This window comes from Pyxicephalus adspersus, chromosome 2 (assembly GCF_032062135.1).
Source record: "Pyxicephalus adspersus chromosome 2, UCB_Pads_2.0, whole genome shotgun sequence".
Classification (NCBI taxonomy): Eukaryota; Metazoa; Chordata; class Amphibia; order Anura; family Pyxicephalidae; genus Pyxicephalus; species Pyxicephalus adspersus.
The window spans coordinates 109058-134593 of record NC_092859.1 but is presented as its reverse complement, the minus strand read 5'-3'; the positions used below and the strand labels follow the sequence as shown (position 1 = coordinate 134593).

General features: G+C 43.9%; 1 protein-coding gene across 5 annotated transcripts in view; it reads left to right on the top strand.

Annotated features, from left to right (window-relative positions):
* DLG4 (discs large MAGUK scaffold protein 4) overlaps positions 1–25536 on the top strand; it is an 86597-nt gene that overhangs the window by 6072 nt on the left and 54989 nt on the right. Inside the window, exon 1 of one of the 5 annotated variants that reach the window (XM_072399162.1) lies at positions 8826–9090. The exons of the other annotated variants lie outside the window; for them this stretch is intronic. Within the exon in view, the coding sequence (XP_072255263.1) occupies positions 9061–9090 (30 nt within the window). The 5' untranslated portion in view covers positions 8826–9060. Of the gene's footprint in view, positions 1–8825; positions 9091–25536 lie in introns of those variants that run through there. 5 annotated transcript variants of the gene reach the window in all.

Sequence of the window (25536 nt, the reverse complement as noted above, 5' to 3'; positions counted from 1 at the left end):
TGGCAGCTATTGATTATTTTTGATACTGGATAGTTTTGGTCCCTGGGTTTTTCTTTCTCCCATCCCAAAGTCTTGATGACGGAGTCTCTGCAATTCTCCTGGGTGTTCCTTCCCATATAGGTATGACATTTAGATAATAATCATGGTATAATGTCAGTGTGTCTTGTGTTTGGTTTCTTTCTTTTAAGATGTGGTTGGCGGCTATAGTCTTGGTTGTTTTGTGTCCTTTTCTCTGTAGCTTTGGTGTTTAGGGGTCCTTTTCTCTGTAATCTCAATATGGATTTATCTTTCATCCATTCTACCCCCTGGGTGTCTCTTACAGGTCTTATTATTGTTAGGTTTATCTTCTTGGACTAGATATTGGAGTCTTAAGCTACGTACACACGTCAGATTTTTATCGGCCAATTATCGGGTGAAAATCTGCCGTGTGTACAGTCGGTGTCGTCCATCGTCCGGACGACCGACCTGCCGGATCCACGGACGATGGACGACAGCCGATCCTAATGAAAGGGAAGGGGAGAGCGCGCAGCAGGGTGCCGCTCCGTCGCTCTCCCCCTCCCCTCTCCATAGAGCATGAACGGTGCTGTATGTACAGCACCGTTCATGCATCGTGCACTCCCTTGTCGTTGGAAAGGATCGTGAAAGATCCTTTCCAACGACAAAAATTGGAAGTGTGTACGCAGCTTTAGCCAGGTATTTGGGTAGTCTTGGTCAGTGGGTATAGTCTTGATGTCCCTTTTCCCATAGTCTTAAATTGAGTTGAATAGTCTCAACATCTTTTCCTATGCAGTTTTGGTTGGTAGGTATTGTATTGGTGTCTATTTTCCCATGATTTTGGTCAATTCCCATAGTTTGTGTAGTATTTGTCTCATTCTTAGCCTTGGTCTTCCCATTGGTTTCCATAGCATAGTCTTTGCTGTCTCTGAGTACCTGCTGGATTTCATTCCTATCAGATCACAGTAACACAAATGTCAGCACTCACAGTTCTATAGAAATATTTTTACTGCATAAATAATTATACCAATCAGTACTGTGTAACAAACACAACAAACCAAATACAAAAACTTTCTACTTAAATACATACATCAAGCCATAATTACAAATGGCAGACTTGCACAATTAAAGTCACTTCCCAAACTACCATCTTTTTACCACAATCTTTAGGGTTCTAAACACTACAATAATTTTAAACAACATCCCAAAAACATAATCAGAATGGCGAGTGGTACACATCTATCATTGCAGCTATTTCTAAACCAGAAAGTATGAAATGCACTCTGGTAACCGTTGTCCTCCCATCCGGTGTCTCTATGGATTAGTTTCTGTGATCTCTGCTATCTGCTGTGTGTCTCTTACCCCCGAGCTGTCTCTATTGCTCAGTCTCCAGCGTTTCTTTTTTTATCATTGGATCCCCTTCTCGCTCCTGGTTCTCTCTCACTCCTGGTTTCCCCAAGGCTCTATCTCTTCTCCCTCTAGGGTGTCACTTCTCCCCCATCTTACTCTTTACCCCAATGTCCCCATGGCTCTGTCTCTTTTCCCTCCAGGGTAACTCCTTTTCAAGGTGCTCTTCTTCTCTTGTTGGTGCCTCTTTTGTCTCTTTTCATGAATCCCAATAGCTTACTGAAGGAAAATTTCCTGTTTACCTTATCCCTTTTTTTGAAAAACAGTATCTTCACTAAGTCTCTATTAGCTTAATAATCACACCGATCCTAAATAACAAGATATTTATTAACGGAGAAAAGAATTACCAAGTAATCAACAATTATTCCAATTAAGTGAAATAATAATCACATAAAGTAAAATGATACCTTACGCAAAGAGTCCGTCCTCTGTACCCTACACCTTAGCTTCAGAGAAAAAAAAAAGAGGAAGAAAAAGAGAGGTCTAAGAGGCATAGAATGTATATACAAGGATAAGAGAGGGATTTGTGGCTGTTGTTCCTTCTTATATATCTCCAGGACCCCTGGCCACATCCAGCCACACCCATGCATCCACCCCTTACTTGGGCGTCCTCCCACTTCCAGAAATACACTGCTCACAGGTGCCCGCTGATATTCTCCAATAGGTGTCACTGTTGGATGGGGGGGCAAGTCCTCTGGCTCCTTTGGGGGTCATCAGATAGCAGGTATGTTTATACACCAGGCAGAATGAGAAGTCTTTGAAGTAGATGCTTCCATGCACAACCCCCATACCACACACCTGGTATCTTCCTGTTCAATGAGGTGTTATCTTTCCTTCCAATTCCTTTGGATCCAAACCCCAGCTAGAGTCATCCTGCTAGATTTGTCCGCATTGACATTTCAAAGGCAACCCCCATTAAGGCTCACCAACAGTCAAACTGAACCCATCATTTGAAATGGAATATGTATAAATGCTGTTTTTTTTACAATTCATGTTGTTCACTCCAACACTTACTCTAGGTGTCCCTTCTGCCTCTAGAATGTCTCTTCCTGCCCCCATGGCACAGTCTGTGGTACCTTCTAGCATCTCTTTGCCCCCATGACCATGACTTTGGTACCTCCTATTATTTCTTATCCTAAGTGTCCCCATGGGTTAGTCTGTTTTCATGTGTCTCCAAGACCAAGTCTTTTGGTTTTCCTTCCCCTCCTGGTGTCCACTTGGGGACTTGGGTGTCCTTCAATCACCCCAGTTAACTCTTTCTCCCACTTAGATTGTCTCTTTGTCACCATGTCTCGATAGTTAACCCTCCCAGTGTGGATTCTGGCTCTCTTTTCCTCCTCCTACCACTCTTTTCCCTCCTGAATGTCTCTTTTCTCTCCTTGTAGTTTCTTCCCCTTCCTGTCTCTTCCCCTAGTACATGCAGGGTGCATCACTCCCTAGGTATTTCCATGGCTCAGTGTTTAGGATGTCTCTTACCCATTCTGGGTGTCTATTCTCCCCTGGCTGTTTCTTAGCAACTGTGTTCCGGTAATTAACCCTCATGGAGAAGGGTCTGTCTCCTTCCCCTCTTCATCCTGGCTGTCTTCTCAGGCGTCCCCATGGCTCTGTCCCTGTTACCTGTTTGTTGTCTCTTTTTCCACCTATTGTCCTCCTCCAACAGGATCCCCCCCCCCCCCCCCTCAGGTGTCCCCATGGCTCTCCTGTCTTTCCCAAACCTTCCCTTTCCCAGGGCTCAAGCTAACTACCTCAAGGCTGTCTCTTCTCTTCAGGAATCCTCATGGCCTAGACTGATAACTCATGGCTGTCTCTTCACCTCGGGTGTCCTGTCCTGTTGGCTCAGTTTAGGGTACCTCAGGGCTGTCTCTATTCCTCAGGTGTTCCTATGGCTCAGTTTAAGTACCTCAGGGATATCTCTTCTCCTTGGGTGTCCTCATGGCCCAGACTCTGATTTGTCAGGGATGTCTCTTCTACTCAGGTGTCCACATGGCTTAGTTTAGGGTACCTCAGGGTTGTCTCTTCTCCTTGGGCATCCTCATGGTCCAGACACTAATACCTCAGGGATGTTTCTTCTCATTGGGGGACCCCATGGCTTAGTTTAGGGTACCTCAGGGTTGTCTATTCTCCTTGGGTATCCCAATTGTTCAGTCTCAGAAGCTCTCTCATCTGCTCGGGTGTCCCAATGTCTCGAATACCTCAGGGCTCTCTCAGTCACCTCAGGGCCATTTCTTCTCCTCGGATGTCCCCATGTCTCAGCCCCGGATAGCTCAAGGATGTCTCTTCTCCTCAGGTGTCCCTGTGTCAAAGTCCCGCATACTTCAGGGATGTCTCTTCTCTTCAGATGTCCCAATGTCTTGCATACCTCAGGGCTGTCTCTTCTCGGGCGTCCCCATGTCTCAGTCACCTCAGGGCTGTGTCTTCCCCTTGGTTGTCCCCATGTTTCAGTCGCCTCAGGGATGTCTCTTCTAATCGGGTGTCCCCATGTCCCAGTCTTGCATATCTCAGGGCTCTTTCTTCTCCTTGGGTGTCCCCATGTCTCCGTCTTGCATACCTCAGGGATGTCTCTTCTCATTAGGTGTCCCCAGGTTTCAGTCACCTCAGGGATGTCTCTTCTCTTGGGTGTCCCCATCTCCCAAAGCTGTCTATTCTTCTTAGGTGTCTACATGTTTCAGTCACCTCCGAGCTGTATCTTCTCCTCTGGTGTCCCTGTGTCTAAGTCTTGCATTCCTAAGGGATGTCTCCTCTGTTCAGGTGTCCCCGTGTCTCAGTCTCTGATACCACTGGGCTGTCTCTTCTCAGGTGTCCCCATGTCCTGCATACCTCAGGGCTGTCTCTTCTCTTCGGGTGTCCTCATGTGTCAGATACCTTGGGGTTGTCTCTGTGGGTGCCCCCATGTCTCAATCTCAGGTACATCAGGGCTGTCTCTTCTCCTCAGGTGTCTCTATGTCTCAGTCTCGGTTACCTCAGGGATATTTCTTCTCTTCAGGTGTCCCCATGTCCCAGTCTCAGATACACAAGTGGTGTTTCTTCCTCTTAGGTGTCCCAATGTCTCAGTCACCTCAGGGCTGTCTCTTCTTCTTGGGTGTCCTCATGTCTCAAAGCTGTCTATTCTCCTTAGGTGTCTACATGTTTCAGTCACCTCAGAGCTGTATCTTCTCCTCGGGTGTCCCTGTGTCTCAGTCTTGCATTCCTCAGCGATGTCTCCTCTCCTCAGGTGTCCCCATGTCCTGCATACCTCAGGGCTGTCTCTTCTCCTCGGGTGTCCTCATGTGTCAGATATCTTAAGGCTGTCTCTTCTCCTCGGGTGTGCTCATGTCTCAGATACCTCAGGGCTGTCTCTTGTTTTAGTGACCTCAGGAATGTCTCTTATCCTCGGGTGTCCCCATGTCTCAGTCACCTCAGGGCTGTCTCTTTTCCTCAGGTGTCCCCATGTCTAAGTCTCAGATACCTCAGGGCTGTCTCTCCTCAGGTGTCCCCATTTCTCAGATACCTTAGGGTTGTCTCCTTGGGTGTCCCCATGTCTCAATCTCAGATACATCAGGGCTGTCTCTTCTCCTCAGGTGTCTCTATGTCACAGTCTCAGGTACATAAGGGGTGTCTCTTCTTCTCAGGTGTCCCAATGTCTCAGTCACCTCAGAGCTGTCTTTTCTCCTCAGGTGTTCCAATGTCCTAGCCTCGGATACCTCAAGGATGTCTATTCTCCTCAGGTGTTCCTGTGTCACAGTCTCGCATACCGCAAGGGTGTCTCTTCCCATTAGGTGTCCCCATGTTTCAGTCACCTCAGGGATGTCTCTTCTCCTCGGGTGTCCTCATGTCTCAGATACCTCAGGGCTGTCTCTCCTCAAGTGTCCCTATTTCTCAGATACCTTATGGGTTGTCTCCTTGGGTGTCCCCATGTCTCAATCTCAGATACATCAGGGCTGTCTCTTCTCCCCAGGTGTCTCTATGTCTCAGTCTTGGTTACCTCAGGGATGTTTCTTCTCTTCAGGTGTCCCCACGTCTTCAATACCTTAGGGCTGTCTCAGTCACCTCAAGGCTGTCTCTTCTCCTCGGATGTCCCCATGTCCCAACCTCGGATACCTCAAGGATGTCCTTGGTGTCCCTGTGTCACAGTCTCGCATACCGCAGGGATGTCTCTTCTCCTGGGGTGTCCCCATGTCCCAGTCTCGCATACCTCAGAGATGTCTCTTCTCCTTGGGTGTCCCCATGTTTTAGACACCTCGGGAATGTCTCATCTTCTTAGGTGTCACCATGTCTCAGTCTCGCAAACGTCAGGGATGTCTGTTCTCCTCGGGTGTCCCCATGTCTCAGTCACCTCAGGGCTGTCTCTTCTACTCAGGTGTCCCCATATTTCAACCACCTCAGGTATGTATCTTCTGCTCAGGTGTCCCTGTGTCACAAACTCACATACCTCAGGGATGTCTCTTCTCCTTGGATGTCCCCATGTTTCAGTCACCTCAGGGATGTCTCTTCTAATCGGGTGTCCCCATGTCTCAGTCTCACATACCTGAGGGATGTCTCTCTGCTTTAGTGACCTCAGGAATGTTTCTTATCCTTGGGTGTCCCCATGTCTCAGTCTCTGATACTCCTGAGCTGTCTCTTCTCCTTGGGTGTCCCCATGTCCTGCATACCCCAGGGATGTCTCTTCTCCTCGAATGCCCTAATGTGTTGCATTGCTCAGGGATGTCTCTTCTAATCGGGTGTCCCCATGTCTTGCATACATCAGGGCTGTCTCTTCTCGGGTGTCCTCATGTCTCAGTCACCTCAGGGCTGTCTCTTCTACTCGGGTGTCCCCAGGTTTCAGTCACCTCAGAGATATCTCTTCTCCTTGGGTGTCCCCATGTCTCAGACCTGTCTCTTCACCTTGGGTGTCCCCATGTTTCAGTCACCTCAGGGATTTCTCTTCTCAGGTGTCCTCATGTCTCAGTCTTGGATACCTCTGGGCTGTCTCTTCTCCTCGGGTTTCCCAATGTCTCGGATACCTCAGGGTATTCTGTTCTCCTCGGGTTTCCCCATGTCTTGGATACCTCAGGGCTGTCTCTTCTCCTCTGGTGTCCCAAAGTCATGCATACCTCAGGGATGTCTCTTCTCCTCAGATGTACCCATGTCTAAGTCACCTCAGGGATGTCTCTTCTAATCAGGTGCCCCTGTGTCTCAGTCTCGCATACCTGATGGATGTCTCTTCTCCTTGGGTGTCCCCAATATTCAGTCACCTCGGGAATGTCTCTCCTCCTGGGGTATCCCTGTGTCTCAGTCTCGCATACCTCAGAGATGTCTCTTCTCCTCAGGTGTCCCCATGTCTCAGTCACCTCAGGGCTGTCTCTTTTCCTCGGGTGTCCCCATGTCTCAGTCACCTCAGGGCTGTCTCTTCTCATCGGGTGTCCCCATGTCTTAAGTTACCTCAGGGCTGTCTCTTCTCCTTGGGTGTCCCTGTGTCTCAGTCCCGGATACCTCAGGGCTGTCTCTTCTCCTAGGGTGTCCCCATGTCTAAGTCTCAGATACCCCAGGGCTGTCTCTCCTCCTCAGGTGTCCCCATGTCTCAGATACCATAGGGTTGTCTCCCTATGTGTCCCCATGTCTGTTTCATTAGGGCTTTCTCTTCTCCTTAGGTGTCCTTTGTCTCAATTACCTCGGGGATGTTTCTTCTCTTCAGGTGTCCCTATGCCTCAGTCTCGGATACATAAGGGGTGTCTCTTCTTTTTAGCTGTCCCCATATCTCAGTCACCTCAGAGATGTCTCTTCTCCTCGGGTGTCCCAATGTCTCAGTCTTGGACACCTCAGGACTGTCTTTTCTCCTTGAGTGTTTCCATGTCTCGAATACTTCAGGGCTGTCTTAGTCATCTCAGGGCTGTCTCTTCTCCTCAGATGTCCCCATGTCTTAGCCTTTGAAACCTCAAGGATGTCTCTTCTCCTCAGGTGTCTGTGTGTCAGTCTCGCATACCTCAGGGATGTCTCTTCTCCGCGGATGTCTCCATGTCTCATTCACCTCAGGGATGTCTCTTCTCCTTGGATGTCCCCATGTCTCATTCACCTCAGGGATGTCTCTTCTAATCAGGTGCCCCCATGTCCCAGTCTCGCATACCTCATGGATGTCTCTTCTCCTTGGGTGTTCCCATGTTTCATTCACCTCGGGAATATCTCTTCTCCTGGGGTATCCCTGTGTCTCAGTCTTGCATACCTCAGAGATGTCTCTTCTCCTCAGGTGTCCTCATGTTTTAGTCACCTCCGGGATGTCTCTTCTCCTCAGCTGTCCCCATGTCTCATTTTCCTCAGGGCTGTCTCTTTTCCTCGGTTGTCCCCATGTCTCAGTCACCTCAGGGATGTCTCTTATCCTCAGTTGTCCTCCTCGGTTGTCCCCATGTCTCAGTCACCTCAGGGATGTCTCTTATCCTCAGTTGTCCACCATGTCTCATTTTCCTCAGAGCTGTCTCTTTTCCTCGGTTGTCCCCATGTCTCAGTTACCTCAGGGCTATCTCCTATCCTCGGTTGTCCCCATGTCTCAGTCACCTCAGGAATGTCTCTTCTGCGTAGGTTTCCTCATGTCTCAGTTACCTCAGGGATGTCTCTTATCCTCGGTTTTCCTCATGTCTCAGTCACCTCTGGGATATCTCTTATCCTCGGTTGTCCCCATGTCTCAGTCACCTCAGGAATGTCTCTTCTCCTCAGGTTTCCTCATGTCTCAGTTACCTGAGGGATGTCTCTTCCCCTCAGGTTTCCTCATGTCTCAGTCACCTCAGGGATGTCTCTTCTCCTTAGGTTTCCTCATGTCTCAGTTACCTCAGGTCAGTCACCTCAGGGCTGTCTCTTCTCCTCAGGTGTCCCTGTGTTTCAGTCTCGGATACCTCAGGGATGTCTCTTCCCCTCAGGTGTCCGTGTGTCACAGTCTCGCATACCTCAGGGATGTCTCTTCTCCTCGGATGCTCCCATGTCTCAGTCACCTCAGGGATGTCTCTTATCCTCGGTTGCCCCAATGTCTCAGTCACCTCAGGGATGTCTCTTCCCCTCAGGTGTCCGTGTGTCACAGTCTTGCATACCTCAGGGATGTCTCTTATCCTCGGTTGTCCCCATGTCTCAGTCACCTCAGGGATGTCTCTTATCCTCAGTTGTCCCAATGTCTCATTTTCCTCAGGGCTGTCTCTTTTCCTCGGTTGTCCCCATGTCTCAGTTACCTCAGGGCTGTCCCCCATACCCTCGGTTGTCCCCATGTCTCAGTCACCTCAGGGATGTCTCTTCTGCTTAGGTTTCCTCATGTCTCAGTTACCTCAGGGATGTCTCTTATCCTCGCCCCAATGTCTCAGTCACCTCAGGGATGTCTCTTCTCCCTATGACCCCCCCAAGTCTCTTTCTCAGTCAGGTGTCTCGGTGAGTAACCCTCCCGGCGTGGGCTCCGTCTCTGTCCTCTCTCCCCCTCCCCGCTCTCCTCCTCCCTCTCTTCCCCTCCTCCTCTCTCCTCCCTCTTTCCCCGCAGATCTGCAGGCTGTCATCTTGCTCAGTGCACCCTGCTCCCTCTCTCCTCTCTCTGTCCCTCCTGTCATCCCCATCCTCACCCTGTTTCCCCCTTCCCCTCTGTCTCTCCTCCCCGGGGAGCGGCGGACGGACACACAGACGGGGGAGGGAGGGCTCCATCATCGTGGATGTGGCTGATCGGCCGCCGCTGCTGCCATGGATTGCCTGTGTATTGTCACTACTAAGGTAAGACCGACCGGAAACTGGACTGGCATGACCACCGACCGACCGGGCACAGGACTGGCATGACCACCGACCGACCGGGCACAGGACTGGCATGATCACCGACCGATTCATCAATGGAGATGGGAGATGAATGGATGCCTCTCCAGCCGGCACGATTCTGTACATTGTTCTCTGCCACACCATATATATGTATAGCTGTATGTACCTCCATAGATATATGGGGGGGAGGGGGTCTTCATTCTGCCCTCCATACAGATCAGGGGCCCCACACTTCCTTATATATAGAGTGACCCCACAGATCAGGGGGCCCCACACATCCTTATATATACACATCCTTATATATAGAGTGACCCCACAGATCATGCGTCCCACACATCCTTATATATAGAGTGACCCCACAGATTGGGAAGTCTCCCCCCTATAGACAGAGGAGGTGTGAATAAGACGATTATATGTCTGGGGATGGCTGAATGTTATATATATTCATACATGTAGCTATATCCCGGCCTCTGTCCATGGTGCTGAATGGGAAGCCCCCTTCCTAGTGTACCTTGTATGTAGTATATATACAGATAAGGGATTGAAATGGTGCCGCCATATCATGTGCAGTGTCTTCTTCCCTCTCAGATATATACTGTACATGTATATTCACCCATATATACAAAAACATTCACAGAGGAACCAAATATACATGTATGACCATAGACTCTGCACTAGGGGCTCCTTCTGCATTCAGGGATTATGCTCATGGTGTCATCTGATCACATTATAACACAAACTCCTCTTTTGCTGAATGATTACAGAACATTCTAATTTGGTTGGTATTAGTTATTACGTTAGATTTAAAATGTATTGTTTCTTTTGTGGTGACTATATTGTTTATCCTGCTATGGTGATAACATATTTTGCCTGTTACTGTACTGTGTTGTCACCATATAATACTGATTCCTACCGAGCTCTTCCTGTAGCTGTATTGTTTGTATTATATTATTGGTGTGTAAATCAGTAGTTATTATTGTAGATACAATTGTGTGATGTCCTACAGATTTTCATCCTAGAAGTATAATGGTGTCTCATGTGGCTGCTCAGAAATCGTTGTACTTTAATATTCTCCAATCAGAGCCTCTAGAGTTCCCCTCAACCACCATAAGTGTTACCGTGGATGTCACGCGTGATCCAATACCCCACGGATGTCACGCGTGATCCAATACCCCACGGATGTCACGCGTGATCCAATACCCCACGGATGTCACGCCTGATCCAATACCCCACGGATGTCACGCCTGATCCAATACCCCACGGATGTCACGCCTGATCCAATACCCCACAGATGTCAGGCCTGATCCAATACCCCATAGATGTCCGGCCTTACCTTTACTATGATACCCCGAATTATGTGTGCTCTGAGGAGGAAGGGGACTATGATAGATGGGGGGGTGTAGTACTGACATTATCAAGAAAACAGGCCACAAGGTAGCATTGACCAACCACCCTTATTGTACCACATACATTACATACAGATTTGTGCCCCTAAGAAGGTGATTAGTATGGTGTCCTATAATGTTGGCACTCCCAACTTTGATGTATAGTGTACTATAGTGGTGGCATTGTAATGTAACACCTTGGACTATGATGTATGTTGTACTATAGTGGTGGCATTGTAATGTAACACCTTAGACTATGATGTATGGTGTACTATAGTTGTGACATTGTGATTTAACAGATTGGACTATGATGTTTGGTGTACTATAGTGGTGGCAGCCCCGACTATGATGTATGGTGTACTATTTTGGTGGCATTGTAATGTAATACCCCGGACTATGATGTATGGTGTACTATATTATTATTATTATTATTATTATTATTATGAAAAAGGATTTATATAGCGCCAACATATTACGCAGCTGGCATTGTAATGTAACACCCCCTACTGTAATGTATGGTGTACTATAGTGGTGGCATTGTAATGTAACATCCCCGACTATGATGTATGGTGTACTGTAGTGGTGGCATTGTAATGTAACACCCCCAACTATGATGTATGATGTACTATAGTGATGGCATTGTAATGTAACTCCTCCGACTTTGATGAATGGTGTACTATAGTAGTGGCATTGTAATGTAACACCCCCGACTATGATGTATGGTGTACTATAGTGGCGGGATTGTAATTTACCACCTTGGACTATGATGTATGGTGTACTATAGTGGTGGCATTGTAGTGTAACACCCCCGACTATGATGTATGATGTACTATAGTGATGGCATTGTAATGTAACAGCTCTGACTATGATGTATGGTGTACTATAGTGGTGGCATTGTAATGTAACACCCCTGACTATGATGAATGGTGTACTATAGTAGTGGCATTGTAATGTAACACCTCCGACTATGATGTATGGTGTACTATTGTAGTGGCATTGTAATGAAACAGCCCCGACTATGATGTATGGTGTACTATAGTGGTAGCATTGTAATGTAACACCTTGGACAATGATGTATGTATACTATAGGGGTGGCATTGTATTGTAACACCCCCGACTATGATGTATGTTGTACTATAATGGTTGCCATTGTAATGTAACACCCCCACTATCATGTACTATAGTGATGGCATTATAATGTAATATTTCCATCTATGATGTATGGTGTACCATAGTGATGGCATTGTAATGTAACAGCCCTGACTCTGATGTATTGTGTACTATAGTGGTGGCATTGTAATGTAACACCTTGGACTATGATGTATGGTGTACTATAGTGGTGGCATTGTAATGTAACACCTATGATGTATGGTGTACTATAGTGATGTCATTGTAATGTAACACCCCCAACTATGATGTATGGTGTACTATAGTGGTTGCCATTGTAATGTAACAACCCCGACTATGATGTACTATAGTGATGGCATTGTAATGTAACAGCCCTGACTATGATGTATGGTGTACTATAGTGGTTGCCATTGTAATGTAACACCCCCGACTATGATGTACTAAAGTGATGGCATTGTAATGTAACAGCCCTGACTATGATGTATGGTGTACTATAGTGGTGGCATTGTAATGTAACACCCCCGGCTATGATGTATGGTGTACTATAGTGGTTGCCATTGTAATGTAACACCCCCACAATGATGTACTATAGTGATGGCATTATAATGTAATATCCCCGTCTATGATGTATGGTGTACCATAGTGATTGCATTGTAGTGTAACAGCCCTGACTATGATGTATGGTGTACTATTGTGATGGCATTGTAATGTAACACATTGGACTATGATGTATGGTGTACTATAGTGGTGGTATTGTAATGTAACATCCCGGACTATGATGTATGGTATACTATAGTGATGGCATTATAATGTAACACCCCGGACCATGATCTATGGTGTACTATAGTGATGGCATTGTAATGTAACACCTTGGACTATAACATATGGTGTATTATAGTGGTGGTATTGTAATGTAACACCCCCACTATGATGTATGGTGTACTACAGTGGTGGCATTGTAATGTAATAGCCCTAACTATGATATATGGTGTACTTTAGTGGTGGCATTGTAATGTAACACCCCCTACTGTGATGTATGGTGTACTATAATGGTGGCATTGTAATGTATAATGTATGGTGTACTATAGTGGTGGCATTGTAATGTAACATCCCCGACTATGATGTATGGTGTACTATTGTGGTGGCATTGTAATGTAACACCTCCGACTATGATGAATGGTGTACTATAGTGGTGGCATTGTAATGTAACACCCTGGACTATTAGTTGGTGTGTTATGGTGCAATCATTTTTGGATGTAATAAACTGCAATACCTCCACTATAAGACACCATACTAACCATAATTATTGTTGGTCATATTACATTAAAATACCACATAAGAAGACATAAAGTCTGTGTTACCTTGACAAAGGTGGTATTGCAGTGTAATACATCAATGGTAATAATCAATATAGTGTGTAGGAATGGTGCCACTGTACTGTAATATACCCAGCAATGATGATGATCAGTATGATGTCTCTAATAGTAGTTGTGAAAGGGATTCCTGTATATTTTGGTATTATAAATTATTACTCCCGGCAATAGTGTTGATAATATTAATTAATGCCAATTAATAATGGTGATCAGTATGGTGGCCTATAGTACTGGTAATAAATGATGGTGATACTTATGGTGTTCTCTTACAGTTGTATTGGCCTGTAACATACCAAGCAGTTATGGTGATCAGTACAGTGTCCTATAGTAGTGGTGTTATAATTTATAATACTCAGCAAAGATGGAAATTATTACATTGGTATGTTGTTTTCTATTGCGTCTGTTTTACATCCAACAATATTGATGTTCTGTGATCAGTACAGTGTCCTGTAATGGTTACTCATCTGACAATGGGATTTAAAAAAAAAAGAAAAAACTCTGACAATTAAACATATAAAATTCCCTGATGTACAGTGTGTACTGCACATATATTAATTACACTAACAGGATATTAATTAGAGATAAAAGATGAGAAGACTAACAAAGCTATAAAGAAGCTTCACATCTATCCAAATCATTAAAAGGTAGTGCCATTAGAGAAGGGCAAGCTATGAGTCTGTCCTCCTCCTGCAGGGTGACACAGACAGAAGGGGGCGCTATGAGTCTGTCCTCCTCCTGCAGGGTGACACAGACAGAAGGGAGCTATGAGTCTGTCCTCCTCCTGCAGGGTGACACAGACAGAAGGGAGCTATGGGTCTGCCCTCCTCCTGCTAGGTAGAAATGAGTCCTCCTTACTATTAAAGGTTTTTTTTACTTTGTTAGCCTTCAGGTATTTTAATCACATCAGTGGAAGATCCTTTGAGGAATTACCCAATGTAAATAATTCACCTATAGGAGGTGTATGTCCCCTTTGTACATGCTTTGGGATGAAATGTTGCTTTGCTTTCGATACATATGATTCATCATTTAGTTATCTGTTGGGCATTTCTTCTCTGACATGACAATTTCTGAATTTTCTTTGTAAGATTTTTAATGTTTTCTAATAATTACATTTGTATACTTTAATTACTTCTTCTGTCTCTTTTTTGCAATGTGATTTTTCAGTGTCCGGACACCATAGATGTAGCCTTACATGTGATTCTAAGATTTATTCTGCTTGGCATTGAGTGAATCTGCTTGGCTTATTATTGTCCACAATTTCCATTTCTTTCTGCTTTATTGTTTTGCAAAATCTGTTTGGCATTTATTAGATATAGGGGGTGATACCATTTCTGGGGGGATTTCCTGATATTTTTCATTTTATATTGTCTTTGTAGTTACCTGGGTATGTGAACATTCTGTGGGGATCTTTTTGTATTCTGTATCTTTCCCAATTATTTGTAATTTGACATAGTTTTGTGTAATCAGCACAAATAACAAAATTGCTTTCAGTTTCCTCCTTTGTGTCAGGCTTCTTTTTGAGCAATAAAGATCTTTAGAGGTTGTAGAAAGATCTGTAGGTGGGGAGACCATTGCTCACCTCTTCCTCTGATTTAATGTGTGGACTCCATAGTACAAATGTTTACATGATCAAGTTGGTTAATCGGCTTCCATTATTATTAGGATATGCGTCAAAGTTGAGGTTTTTGGAGTTTGGGAGGAAGCATGAGGATGTAAAGCAAGAAAGGTAGCAGAAGTGAGTGAGGTAGTACTGATGAAGATAGAAGAAGTAGGTGCAGAAGACGTGGGAAACCCAGGATCCCTGTATATCCCAGCTCATGTGTACAACTTTCCAAGGGCCTGTTTGTCCATTGGCCTCCCAGGGTTTCAGACCCCGGGCATCCATCAACTTGACTAGGTAAAGTAAAACCCTACCTGTGAAACAGGTGTGATTAGCTGAAATTTTTTATTACAGATGACCTGTGACTGAGGGATGATGCCAGCTGCCATTGCTGACCTGGTTCTATACAATGCAGCTCGTGTTGTTGATGTTCTTTTAATACCTTCTAAATCCCTGACCCAGAATAAGGAACTCAGATGTTCAGTTACCCACATACTTGTCTTCTGTATGTGACTGAAACTATTAAAACCAAAAGATCAGCTTTACACCCAGCAATTAGCTTTCTGTAAAATTAGTTTAGTAATGGCAGCTTCCATGAATAGATTTTTCAGGCAAATTGCAACAATTTGACAAACCTCTTGCAAAGTACTAGGACATAATTTTACATCAAATGCAATATTATGGAAATTCTGCCAGATTTCCATAAAAGCTTAGGCGACTGCTAATGGACGCAACAGCTGCAACTTGATTATAAAATAGTAGATTGTGGAGCTGACAGAGGCTGTCTTTGGTGAAGAAGATCCTAAATCATGTTACTTACTGGCTTTCTTTTTTCAGTGTAGAATGAGAGAATGTTTTTTTGTGTAACAATATCCCTGATGTGGGCATTTGCATTCCATTGGCCCCTACCAGTGCGGGCTCCTTGCAAAGCACATTCTTGGAATCAGAGTGGGCGTGGTCTGTGCAGGTCCCACACAGCCTACGCCCGCTATAATGACGTAGGGGATTCCCTGTGCACACGTGGGGACTCCTGTCCTGCCAATTATGCCAGCCGAGTAATGGGCCATTAATCGCACGATCAACTCTAATGATATATAAATTAGTTTTTTTGTACGCGTGTGTTTTATACTGTGGTCAACAGTGCTGGCGGGTCGCATATTATTGATTTTCTGACAGAGGTGGAAATCTGAACATGGGCCGCAATTGGCCCCTGGGCCTGACTTTGGACATGCATGCTTTAAGAAGTGTCACATGACTGGTAATTTACGTTAAAAGAAACTCAAGCAGTAGGAAGTTCCCAAATCGAAAACCTATTTTGTTTAAATGTTTTCTTTCTTTTTGAATTAACCATATGTAAAACTTTCTTATTTCATGTTGGAATCTTTGTTTTCATCATATCTGTTGTTTTTGTAGGGCAGCCATTCTCAATAAAGGTTCCATTAAGCCCCAGGGTTCCTTCAGAGGCTGCTAGCAGTTACTTGAGCTGATTGCCTTCCATCTGATGTTTCCTGCCCAGTGTTGAGTCGGAGGACTCCTAAAGAGTCTCCTGAACTACACCAATGACTGTCTATAAAAGTGGCATTATGACCACCACTGTAAAGGGAACTTCCTTCAAATTGACTCCACATAAAATTACTTTTCATTCTTGCATGCATTCCCAAGACCTGAAAATTATTCAATGGCTTCCTCTGGGGTAACAAAGAGGGAATTTATTTCATTATTTTTGTTTTAAATTCTTTGGCATTTTATTGAAGATCTTGTGTTAGCTTCATCACATCTTCTCCTGTGCCATGGTTGTCGGGCCCTCTTCATCCACATCAATCAATGAGCTGCTAGAGCCAACATTGTGCAGCATTATTAGTGATGTGACTACAGGTAATGATAAAGCCTCTGATCACCTCTCTGAGTAGCCGTCAGTCCTAGGTGACATATTGTTAGTCTAACAATACCCAACATCTGCTTCCTCTTCTGGCTCTAACCCAACCAGCAATCTCCTCTCCATGTTTTGAACTACTTTCAGTCCTGGAAGTTCCTCTTTCTGAATTTTTGCCTCCTAATAGGTGACCCACTTACACCCAGCACAACAGTCCCCGCCCTTACCAACTATTTCAGAAGTACAAACACTGCATAAGATGGGACTATTATTAAGCACAATGCTCATTAGAAAATTAGTCGTTACATGTAAGATGTAATGGGCTTCTTCTTGTCTATTCTAGAATGTGTAAGACTCAAATTGTGCACTATAGCTGAGATTTGTAGTACAATGTTCCCAATGTGATATTTGCTCAATAAAATTGTCATCTGTGCTGGTATTTGCTATTGGCACTTCCTTTGATTGTATTCTATGATTGTGTAATATTGCCTGGGCTTTGTACAATATAGTTTAACCTGCATTGGGCATGATTATTGTAAGGGATAATATAGAGGTGACATTATAAGAATAAGGAATAATGGAAGATGGATAGAGGGGATCCAGGGATAAAGGACAATAGAAAGAAGATGAATCCAAAGTCTTTTGTTTTAGAATTAGTGGGCAATATAAAAGGAATCGGAGCAGAGTCCATGAACATTCTCTGCTCAGGAAATGTTTTTGGAATCTTGTACCATTTCTGTACCATTTCTCTCTTCTGTCTCTTTCTTCTCTTCTGTACTCTCTCTTTAATCTTTTCTGTCTTCTCTTCACTTTGCTCTCTTCTCCCTCTCTTCTCTCATTTCTCTCTTCTATTTCCTCTCTCTCTCCTCTCTTTCCTTTCCTCTCTTCTCTCCTGTCCTCTCTTCTCTGTCTCTCTCTTCTTTACTCTTCTCTTTCTGTCTGTCGCTCTCTCTTCTCTCCTGTCCTTCTGTCTCTCTCTTCTTTACTCTTCTCTTTCTCTCTGTCGCTCTCTCTTCTCTACTGTCATCTCTTCTCTCTCTTCTCTTGTATTTCTCCTCTCTTCTCTCCTCAAGCTTTTATCTTGTCTCTCTCTCTTTTCTCCTGTCCCCTCTTCTCTCTCTCTCATCTCTCCTCAGTCTTTCTCTTCTCTCTCTCTTCTTTCCTGTCACCTCTTTTCTTTTCTCTCTCGCATCTCTCCTCTCTCTTTTCTTTTATCTTTTCTCTCCTCTTCCTCTCTTTCCCTCTCTCCTTTCTTGGTATATTTGAAGCGTGATTACAGTCTGTCTTGCACTCTCTTTCCTGTCTCTCTTTCCCACGCTTCTCTCTTTACAAATTCTCCCTCCCCCGCTGCCCCCTTCCTACTCCCATCACTGTCACTCAGTGAGTGTGATGTCACCTTGTGTTTCCATGGTGACTGTCTTTCCAGTCTCCTCTGCCATCTCCTTATGTGTGCTTCCTTCCTCTCTGCTGGCTGTGACATCATCAGTGTGTGTGTGTGATGTCAGCCATGTCCTGAGCTCAGGGTGCTTTGTGCTGCTGTTCCTGAGGGTCTCCCACACATCGGGGACAGAATATTGCTGTTGTGTGTTCTGGGAATTACGCAGTGATTGTGTTACACTGGGAAGAAGAAAGCCATGACACCAGAATGCCACTAGAACAATAGATGGCCCCCAATGAAATAGATGGCCCCCAATGAAATAGATGCCCCCCAATGAAATAGATGCCCCCCAATGAAATAGATGGCCCCCAATGAAATAGATAACCCCCAATGAAAAGGTCTCTATTGGTTTCTGTCAGCCCTACAAATGCTCCCCTTCCTCTCACTTATACCCTCATATCCAGCTTTGCACTAAGAATAAAATGGAATACAATGAGGGAAAGACAATATTCTACATTTACACCGACATCACTTGTAATATAAAATGTCAGCATCGTTGTCTCTGGTGGTGGGTAGGTGCACATAGTCTGACACTTGGTGCACTTAGCATAGCCAGATTTGAGTGTAGTCTAATTTGGGGTTTGGTACACTGAGCATAGCCCAATCTGATGATTGTTGTACCGAGCAAAGCACATGACAGTTGTTACACTGAGCATAGTTCAGGGGTGCACTGAGCTCCATTGGATCATTGGTGCATTTGGTGTAGCCCAGTCTGACATCTGGCACACTTAACATTCATTTACTTGATGGTTGGTATACTAAGCATCGCCCAATCCGATAGCTGGTACATTTAGTATAGCCCATTCTGAAGGTCACTACCCTGGGCCTAATCTGATGGTTGGGCACTGTGAATAACTAATTCTGATGGTGTGTTCACTAATCTATGCCTGTCCTAATGGTTGATGTGCTGAGCATAATCCCATCTGATAGTTGGTGATTTTACATTTGGTGCACTGAGCTCCATCTGATGGTGCATTTAGTAAAGCGCAGTCTCACAGTTGGTGCACTTATCAATCTGATGGTCGGTTCACTTAGTGTGACCCAATTTGAAGGTTGAGCATTGCCCTGATCACAAACTTGGTGCACTTAGTTTGGCCCAGTCGGACAGTTGGCATACTTAGACAATTTTATGATTGTTGGACTGAACAGAGCACAATCTGGCCCTTGGTGCATGGAGTGTGGCCCCTCTGACTGTTGGTGCACTGAGCATAGACTCCACCTGCACACACAGCTTTATTTATGAATTATTCCACTGTATTCAGACCAATATCTGGTCCCCAACAAACACAGCACTCTGTCCTACAGACTGGCAAGGGTTAAAGAGAAGTTTGTTTTAAAAAAATGTTCACTTTTAACCCCTAAATACTCCTTCCTAGCCTTCTTCCCTAAGCTCTATTTTATAGCGTTTGTATGTAAGTATCTTGGATGATGAGACTGAAGTAAAAAGGTTACTGCAATAATACACCAATAAGGAGGGATGGCCAATAGATAGACAAAAGATCCAACCTTTATGCAAATTACATACAAAGTATATGCAAATTGTACTTCATACTTTTAGATTTTGATTGGCTCGGTTTCAAGTCAGTAGAATGTGCATGTGATTTACATAAAAGATTAACATTGACTATTTCTAATAATGAGTACTAAACTCCTCCTGAACCACGCCCTCTTTATATAGGCCACATCCCCTTTTCCTTTTATCACAAGCTTCCCTCCTTTTTTCACAGATAAACTGATGGAACAACTTTTACTGTCCTCAGAAATCAGTGTCCAATTCCTATGCCATAATCATGTCAGGACACATCAGTCAGATTTGTATGACATCAGTGCTATCTGACCCTTGCACAATCTTTATGAAGGTTTGACCCTGCTACTGTCTGTGGATCCAGTCCTGCTACCAATTTATATCTGTCCCCTCCCTCTTGCTCTGATAATAGAGCCAATATAGCACTGTACAAGACCTGGGCCCCCTGGCCCCTTCAAGGAAAATTAGGTGGCATAACTAAGTAGCTTTTTGTAGGCTAGTAGAATCCAGTAGGTTAGTAAGATTCCAGTGGGCTAGTAGCTTCCAGTAGGTTAGTAAGATTCCAGTAGGCTAGTAGAATCCAGTAGGTTAGTGAATTCCATTAGGTAAGTAGATTCCAGTAGGCTAGTAGCTTCCAGTAGGTTAGTAAGATTCCAGTATGTTAGTAGAATCCAGTAGGTTAGTGAATTCCATTAGGTAAGTAGATTCCAGTAGGCTAGTATCTTCCAGTAGCCTAGCAGAATCCAGTAGCTTCCAGTAAGTTAGTAGCTTCCAGTAGGCTGGCAGGAGCCAGTAGGTTAGTAGCTTTCAATAAGTTAGTAAGGGGAAATTCCTTCCTGATTCCATGAGACAATCAGATGTTCCCTGGATCAGCAGTCTCTGTTATCTTTACTTTAAATCCTTAATCCCCAGTTATATTCTGTGCTTCTAGAAATCATCCAGCTTTTTCTTAAAGCAATCTATATTAGTTGCTGAAACTCCTTCCTGAGGGAGCCGATTCCACATTATCACAGACCTTACAGTGAAGAATCCCTTCCTTATCCGGAACTTAAACTTCTTTTTCTCCAGACACAAAGAGCGCCCCCTTGTGCTTTGTAATGATCTTACAGTGAATAATGGGGAAGAGAGTTCTCTATATGGAGCGTTTATATATTTATACAGGGTGATCATATCCCCCCTTATACATCTCTTCTCAAGGGAGAATAGATTCAGTTCAGCTAATCGTACAACCCAGTGTACAGAGTGCTGGGGTCAGAAGTATATTATGTATCACCAGTAAACTGGCCAGAAGAATGTCATGTACAACCCAGTGTACAGAGTGCTGGGGTCAGAAGTATAATATGTATCACCAGTAAACTGGTAAGACGAATGTCAGGTACAACCCAGTGTACAAAGAATGGATATCTACATGTAATCATAAATAGATAATATTAATAAAGTCTAATAAATTAGTTTAGGGGATACAATTATTATCTATTAAGTAGTTGATTGTCTATCAGTTATTTCTCTATGTGTTCATTGCATAGGCTATTTTGTTGTAATAGACGTATCAATATCTATGATAAAGGACAGCATACTTTATTTTTTAATAGCTGATGGAAGACATCATGGGGGTGGTGTTTGATCTGAAGGAAAAAGAGTTTTTAATAATGGTAACCCAATAGCTAGAAATACATGTTTAAATAATTGATGAGTAAAAGGAATAACTGTATTCCTTACCTTATGGTTGTATGAGAGACCAACAGTATGTATTATAAATCCATGAACTATTGCATCCACAGAATTTGCATATAGATAGCATTACTTCCTTTCTTGTAGATAGTGTACTTCACTCCGGATTTGCCATCTGCGGGATACCGCCAGATGGAGATCCTAACATGGGTTAATGCCCATAAGGTTCTAAAAGTTTCTTCCTGTCAGGGCACTTCCGCCCTTATTGTAGTGGCGTAGCTTGCTGTGCATTAGCGCCTCTAGTGGGGATTGTGTTTAATATGCATGGCATTGTTGTCCATAGAGGATGTATTGCAGGCTGAATGCCTGTGCCTGCATAGTTTGTGCTGAAAAGGATTCAAGTTGGTTAAAGCTTTAAGGATACTAACAACAATTTAACTATTTAAGTGCAAGACAACTGGAGATGAATGTGGTTAGTACCATAAGTACGCATTCTTTATTTCTCTATTTTTGATTTTGGTAATAAAAGTAATATATTAATGTGTTTATGTCTTATTGATACTTTATATGATGAATTTTAGATGTTTGTGTACTGTCCAAAACTATTTAACCTTATTCAAATGTTATTTTGTGTCTATCAGATCTTTTATAACTGTATTTTCTTTATTAGAAAATTGCCATTGCTTTCACCAGTCCTCTAAATCGGAGCCTTGTTTAAACCCCAATCCAAAACTGGTCCTGTGAGTGGGGATAGCCGGAGGTTTCCACTCCCAAACGGGTGGGGGTGCATGTGGCATCCAGACCATTCCGGATGTCTCAGTACGAAAGGCGCGCCCAAACATAAATCTAGGCACACCTGTCCCCCGTAAGCACAATGCCTAAGGTCGTGTTTTACTGGTGGGTTATAGAGACATCATAAGACAATATGTAATACATAATTTTATTTGAGAATATCGTTATATCTGCAAAGGTAACATGTAATCCATGTTGCATAAAAACATATACAGATAATATGTTACAAGCTGGGGTCAGATATATATTATGTATTAACAAAAAACAGCTCAGAAGAATGTCAGGTAGTGACAGCTCAGTATACAAAGTGCAGGGATCAGGAGGATATTATGTGTCACCAGTAAACTGCTCGGAAGAATGTCAGGTACAACCCAGTGTATAGGATGCGGGGTCAGGGGTATATTATGTATCACCAGTAAACTGCTCAGAAGAATTATTATTATTAAACAGGATTTATATAGTGCCAACATATTACGCAGCGCTGTACATTAAATAGGGATTGCAAATGACAGACTAATACAGACAGTGGGTAGTAGGTGGGGGGGAATTTACACACAATAGGAGGGAGATATGTAGTGGTGGGAAGTAGTGATGGTTTCAAAAGGCAGAAGAAGACGGGTAGGCAAGTTTGAAAAAATGGCTTTTGAGCGCTCTTTTAAATGAGCAGAAAGTAGGAGCAAGCCGAATAGGACGAGGAGACCATTCCCGAGAGTTGGGGCAGCTCTAGAGAGGTCTTTTATCCGTGCGTGTTGTGAGGTTATGAGTGAGGAAGTCATTAGTAGGTCATTGGAGGAGCGGAGAGAGCGGCAGGGGGAATATTTTTCTACCAGGTCAGAAATGTAAGTGGGACAATAACTGTGGAGGGATTTGAAGGCAAAGCACAGGAGATGAATTTGATTCTAAGGTGAAAAGGAAGCCAATGGAGAGAACTACAAAGAGATGCAGCAGAAGAGGAGCGGAGGGAAGGATGGATGAGTCTGGCTGCAGCATTCATGATAGATTGTAGTCGGGTTAGTGGAATACCAGAGAGGAGGAGGTTACAGTAGTCCAGACGAGAGATGATAAGAGCGTGTACAAGGAGTTTGGGGGTCTCAGGGGACAGGTAGGGGCGGATTTTGGAGATGTTGCATAGATGAAAGTGACCAGACCTGGAAATGTTTTGAATATGGGGGGTAAATGAGAGGGCAGAATGGAAGGTGACCCCAAGACAACGTGCCTGAGGGGAGGGGGGAACACCAGTGTTATAACAGTTAGATATATGTCAAGGGGAGATTTAGAATTTGAGGGGGGGAGGGATGATGAGTTCCCCTTTATCCAAGAATGTCAGGTACAACCCAGTGTATAGAATGCCGGGTCAGTGGTAAATTATGTACCACCAGTAAACTGGTCAGAAGAATGTCAGCTACAACCCAGTGTTCAGAGTGCAGGGGTCAGGAGTAGGCAATCTGTGCATTGGTCAGAAACATGGTACATAAGTCCACTGTGCCGGGATCAGCAGTTTAGAATACATGGGTCCAAGCTGTCCCTCCTTCCTCCATTTCTATAAAAACTGTATTATTTAACTACTCAAAGTGTTATACGGTGCTATATCTTTTAACCTCTAAATGATAGCACTGGATTTTTTAAATATCTGGTATCAAGTAAATGTAGTTAATATTAATAAATTGTATAAATATAGCACCAACATATTACGCAGCACTGTACATTAAATGGGGGTTGTAAATGATGGACACAAACGATGACACAGGAGGAGGCGTGGACCCTGACCCATAGTGCTTACAATTTAAGACGGGTTCAGCAAACTCCACCTTTAAGCCAGATACGGCCTAGCCGGTAGTTCGTTCCGGCCTATCACCCCCTGGCCGATCCGGCCTAATGCTCCGGAGCCGTGGGTTGCCGGCAGATCGGCCAGGGCTCGTTAGGGACTGCCAGAGCCACTGGTGCTCCCCTAATTACTGCAGCCAGCATTGATACTTCGGCCGCTGTGGTAAATAGGGAAAGCTCCCTGAGGGTAAATCCCTCTCCTCCGCAATGCATACGGAGGAGAGAGATTTAACTTCAGGGGGCTTTCCCTGGTTGTCGGCGGAGCCATTAGGGCAGATTCAGGCCCACCCCATAAATGGCCTAGTGGCCAACAAAATTTTGCCGACCCCTGATTAAGGTGGTGGGGAATAATATTTTTTTGTCATTTATTTACAGTGGAGGAGGTGTGTCGATTACCTGCATGTTTTGTTATCAATCTCAGAAAACTAGGGGAGATGACAGAATGTTTACTGGTCATCGTGCCATACAGAATGCAGGGGTCAGTAACCTGCAATGCTTTTGCACTTATGTACATATCCCCCTCCAAAGAATAGAACAATTAGGCATACTGTCCGGCAATGCCTTCTTCCCCACCATATTTATCTCTGCACCGTCATCTAACTACTGCACTCATTCCCTGTCCCTGCAGCTGCTACACCCTGCTTCAACTACTGCTTAGCACTGCTGTCCTTCTGCCCTCTTTTACAACCCTGCTGCACCAGATTCAACTCTCTTACATCACAACACTACTTTTACTTCTAAACTTAAACCACTGGAACCCCTTTCCAATGCAACCTATTCATTACTGCCCAATTTTACATCCCTTTTGCACTACTTATCTCTCATGCACCTATTCCCTTTATACCAATTCCTAGCATTGGACTTACTATAGTTCTTCCACTACTGCATTTCCTGCACAGCCTGTACTACACCCCTATTCACATCTAACATTAATGTTCAGCAATGCACCCCAACTTCTCATTACTTTCAACAGGTAGGAATCCAGGGAATCCAAGCAATGCTGGCTTGGGGATCAGGCCCTAATATTGACTATTTAATTTAGGGAGGTTTTAGGGCAGTTGCGACAACAAAAAAGCGTATACAATGTATGGGTCTGGAGTATATAATACATTACATATACTGTGCAAAGGTATTATTTAATGTATATTATAACATATATAGTCCTGTGGTCATGATTACACAGCTCAACAAAAAAAATTTCTTTTCACTTGCCAAATATTTTTCAGTATATTTAGTGTAATTCAGGGATACAGGAATCGAAATAGATGATTTTACCAACAACAAATGTTACACAGCATATTATTATCAATCTTTATTTACACCAATGTTTTGTATTTTATATAATAAATGTAGATTATTTTCATGAAACTTTCATTTGCCTTCTTTTTATTCATACATTTCTTTTTATACAGAAATATGAGTTCTTCAAGAAGAAGTTGTTTAAATGAATGTAATGTATTTTGCTACATTTGTGGTGAGAAGAAACATTACAGAATTAGTGAACAAGCATATCTTGTATATTTTGGTATTAAACTGGGGCCCCAAGATAAGTATTGGCCCCCCCCATATGGTATGCAGAACTTGTGTAGAGTGTCTACGTCAGGGGAAAAATGGAAAATGGAAAAGTGTGAAATTTGTTGTACCTATGGTATGTACCTATGCTGGGAATGTAAAAGAATCGTTACAAGAAACACAAGTGGGAGTACGGTGATATGGAATCAGCAAGACGACCTGTGCCGCATGGTGCTGATGTTCCCATAGCAGTGTTCAGTCCCTGATATTCCTGTATCCGACATGG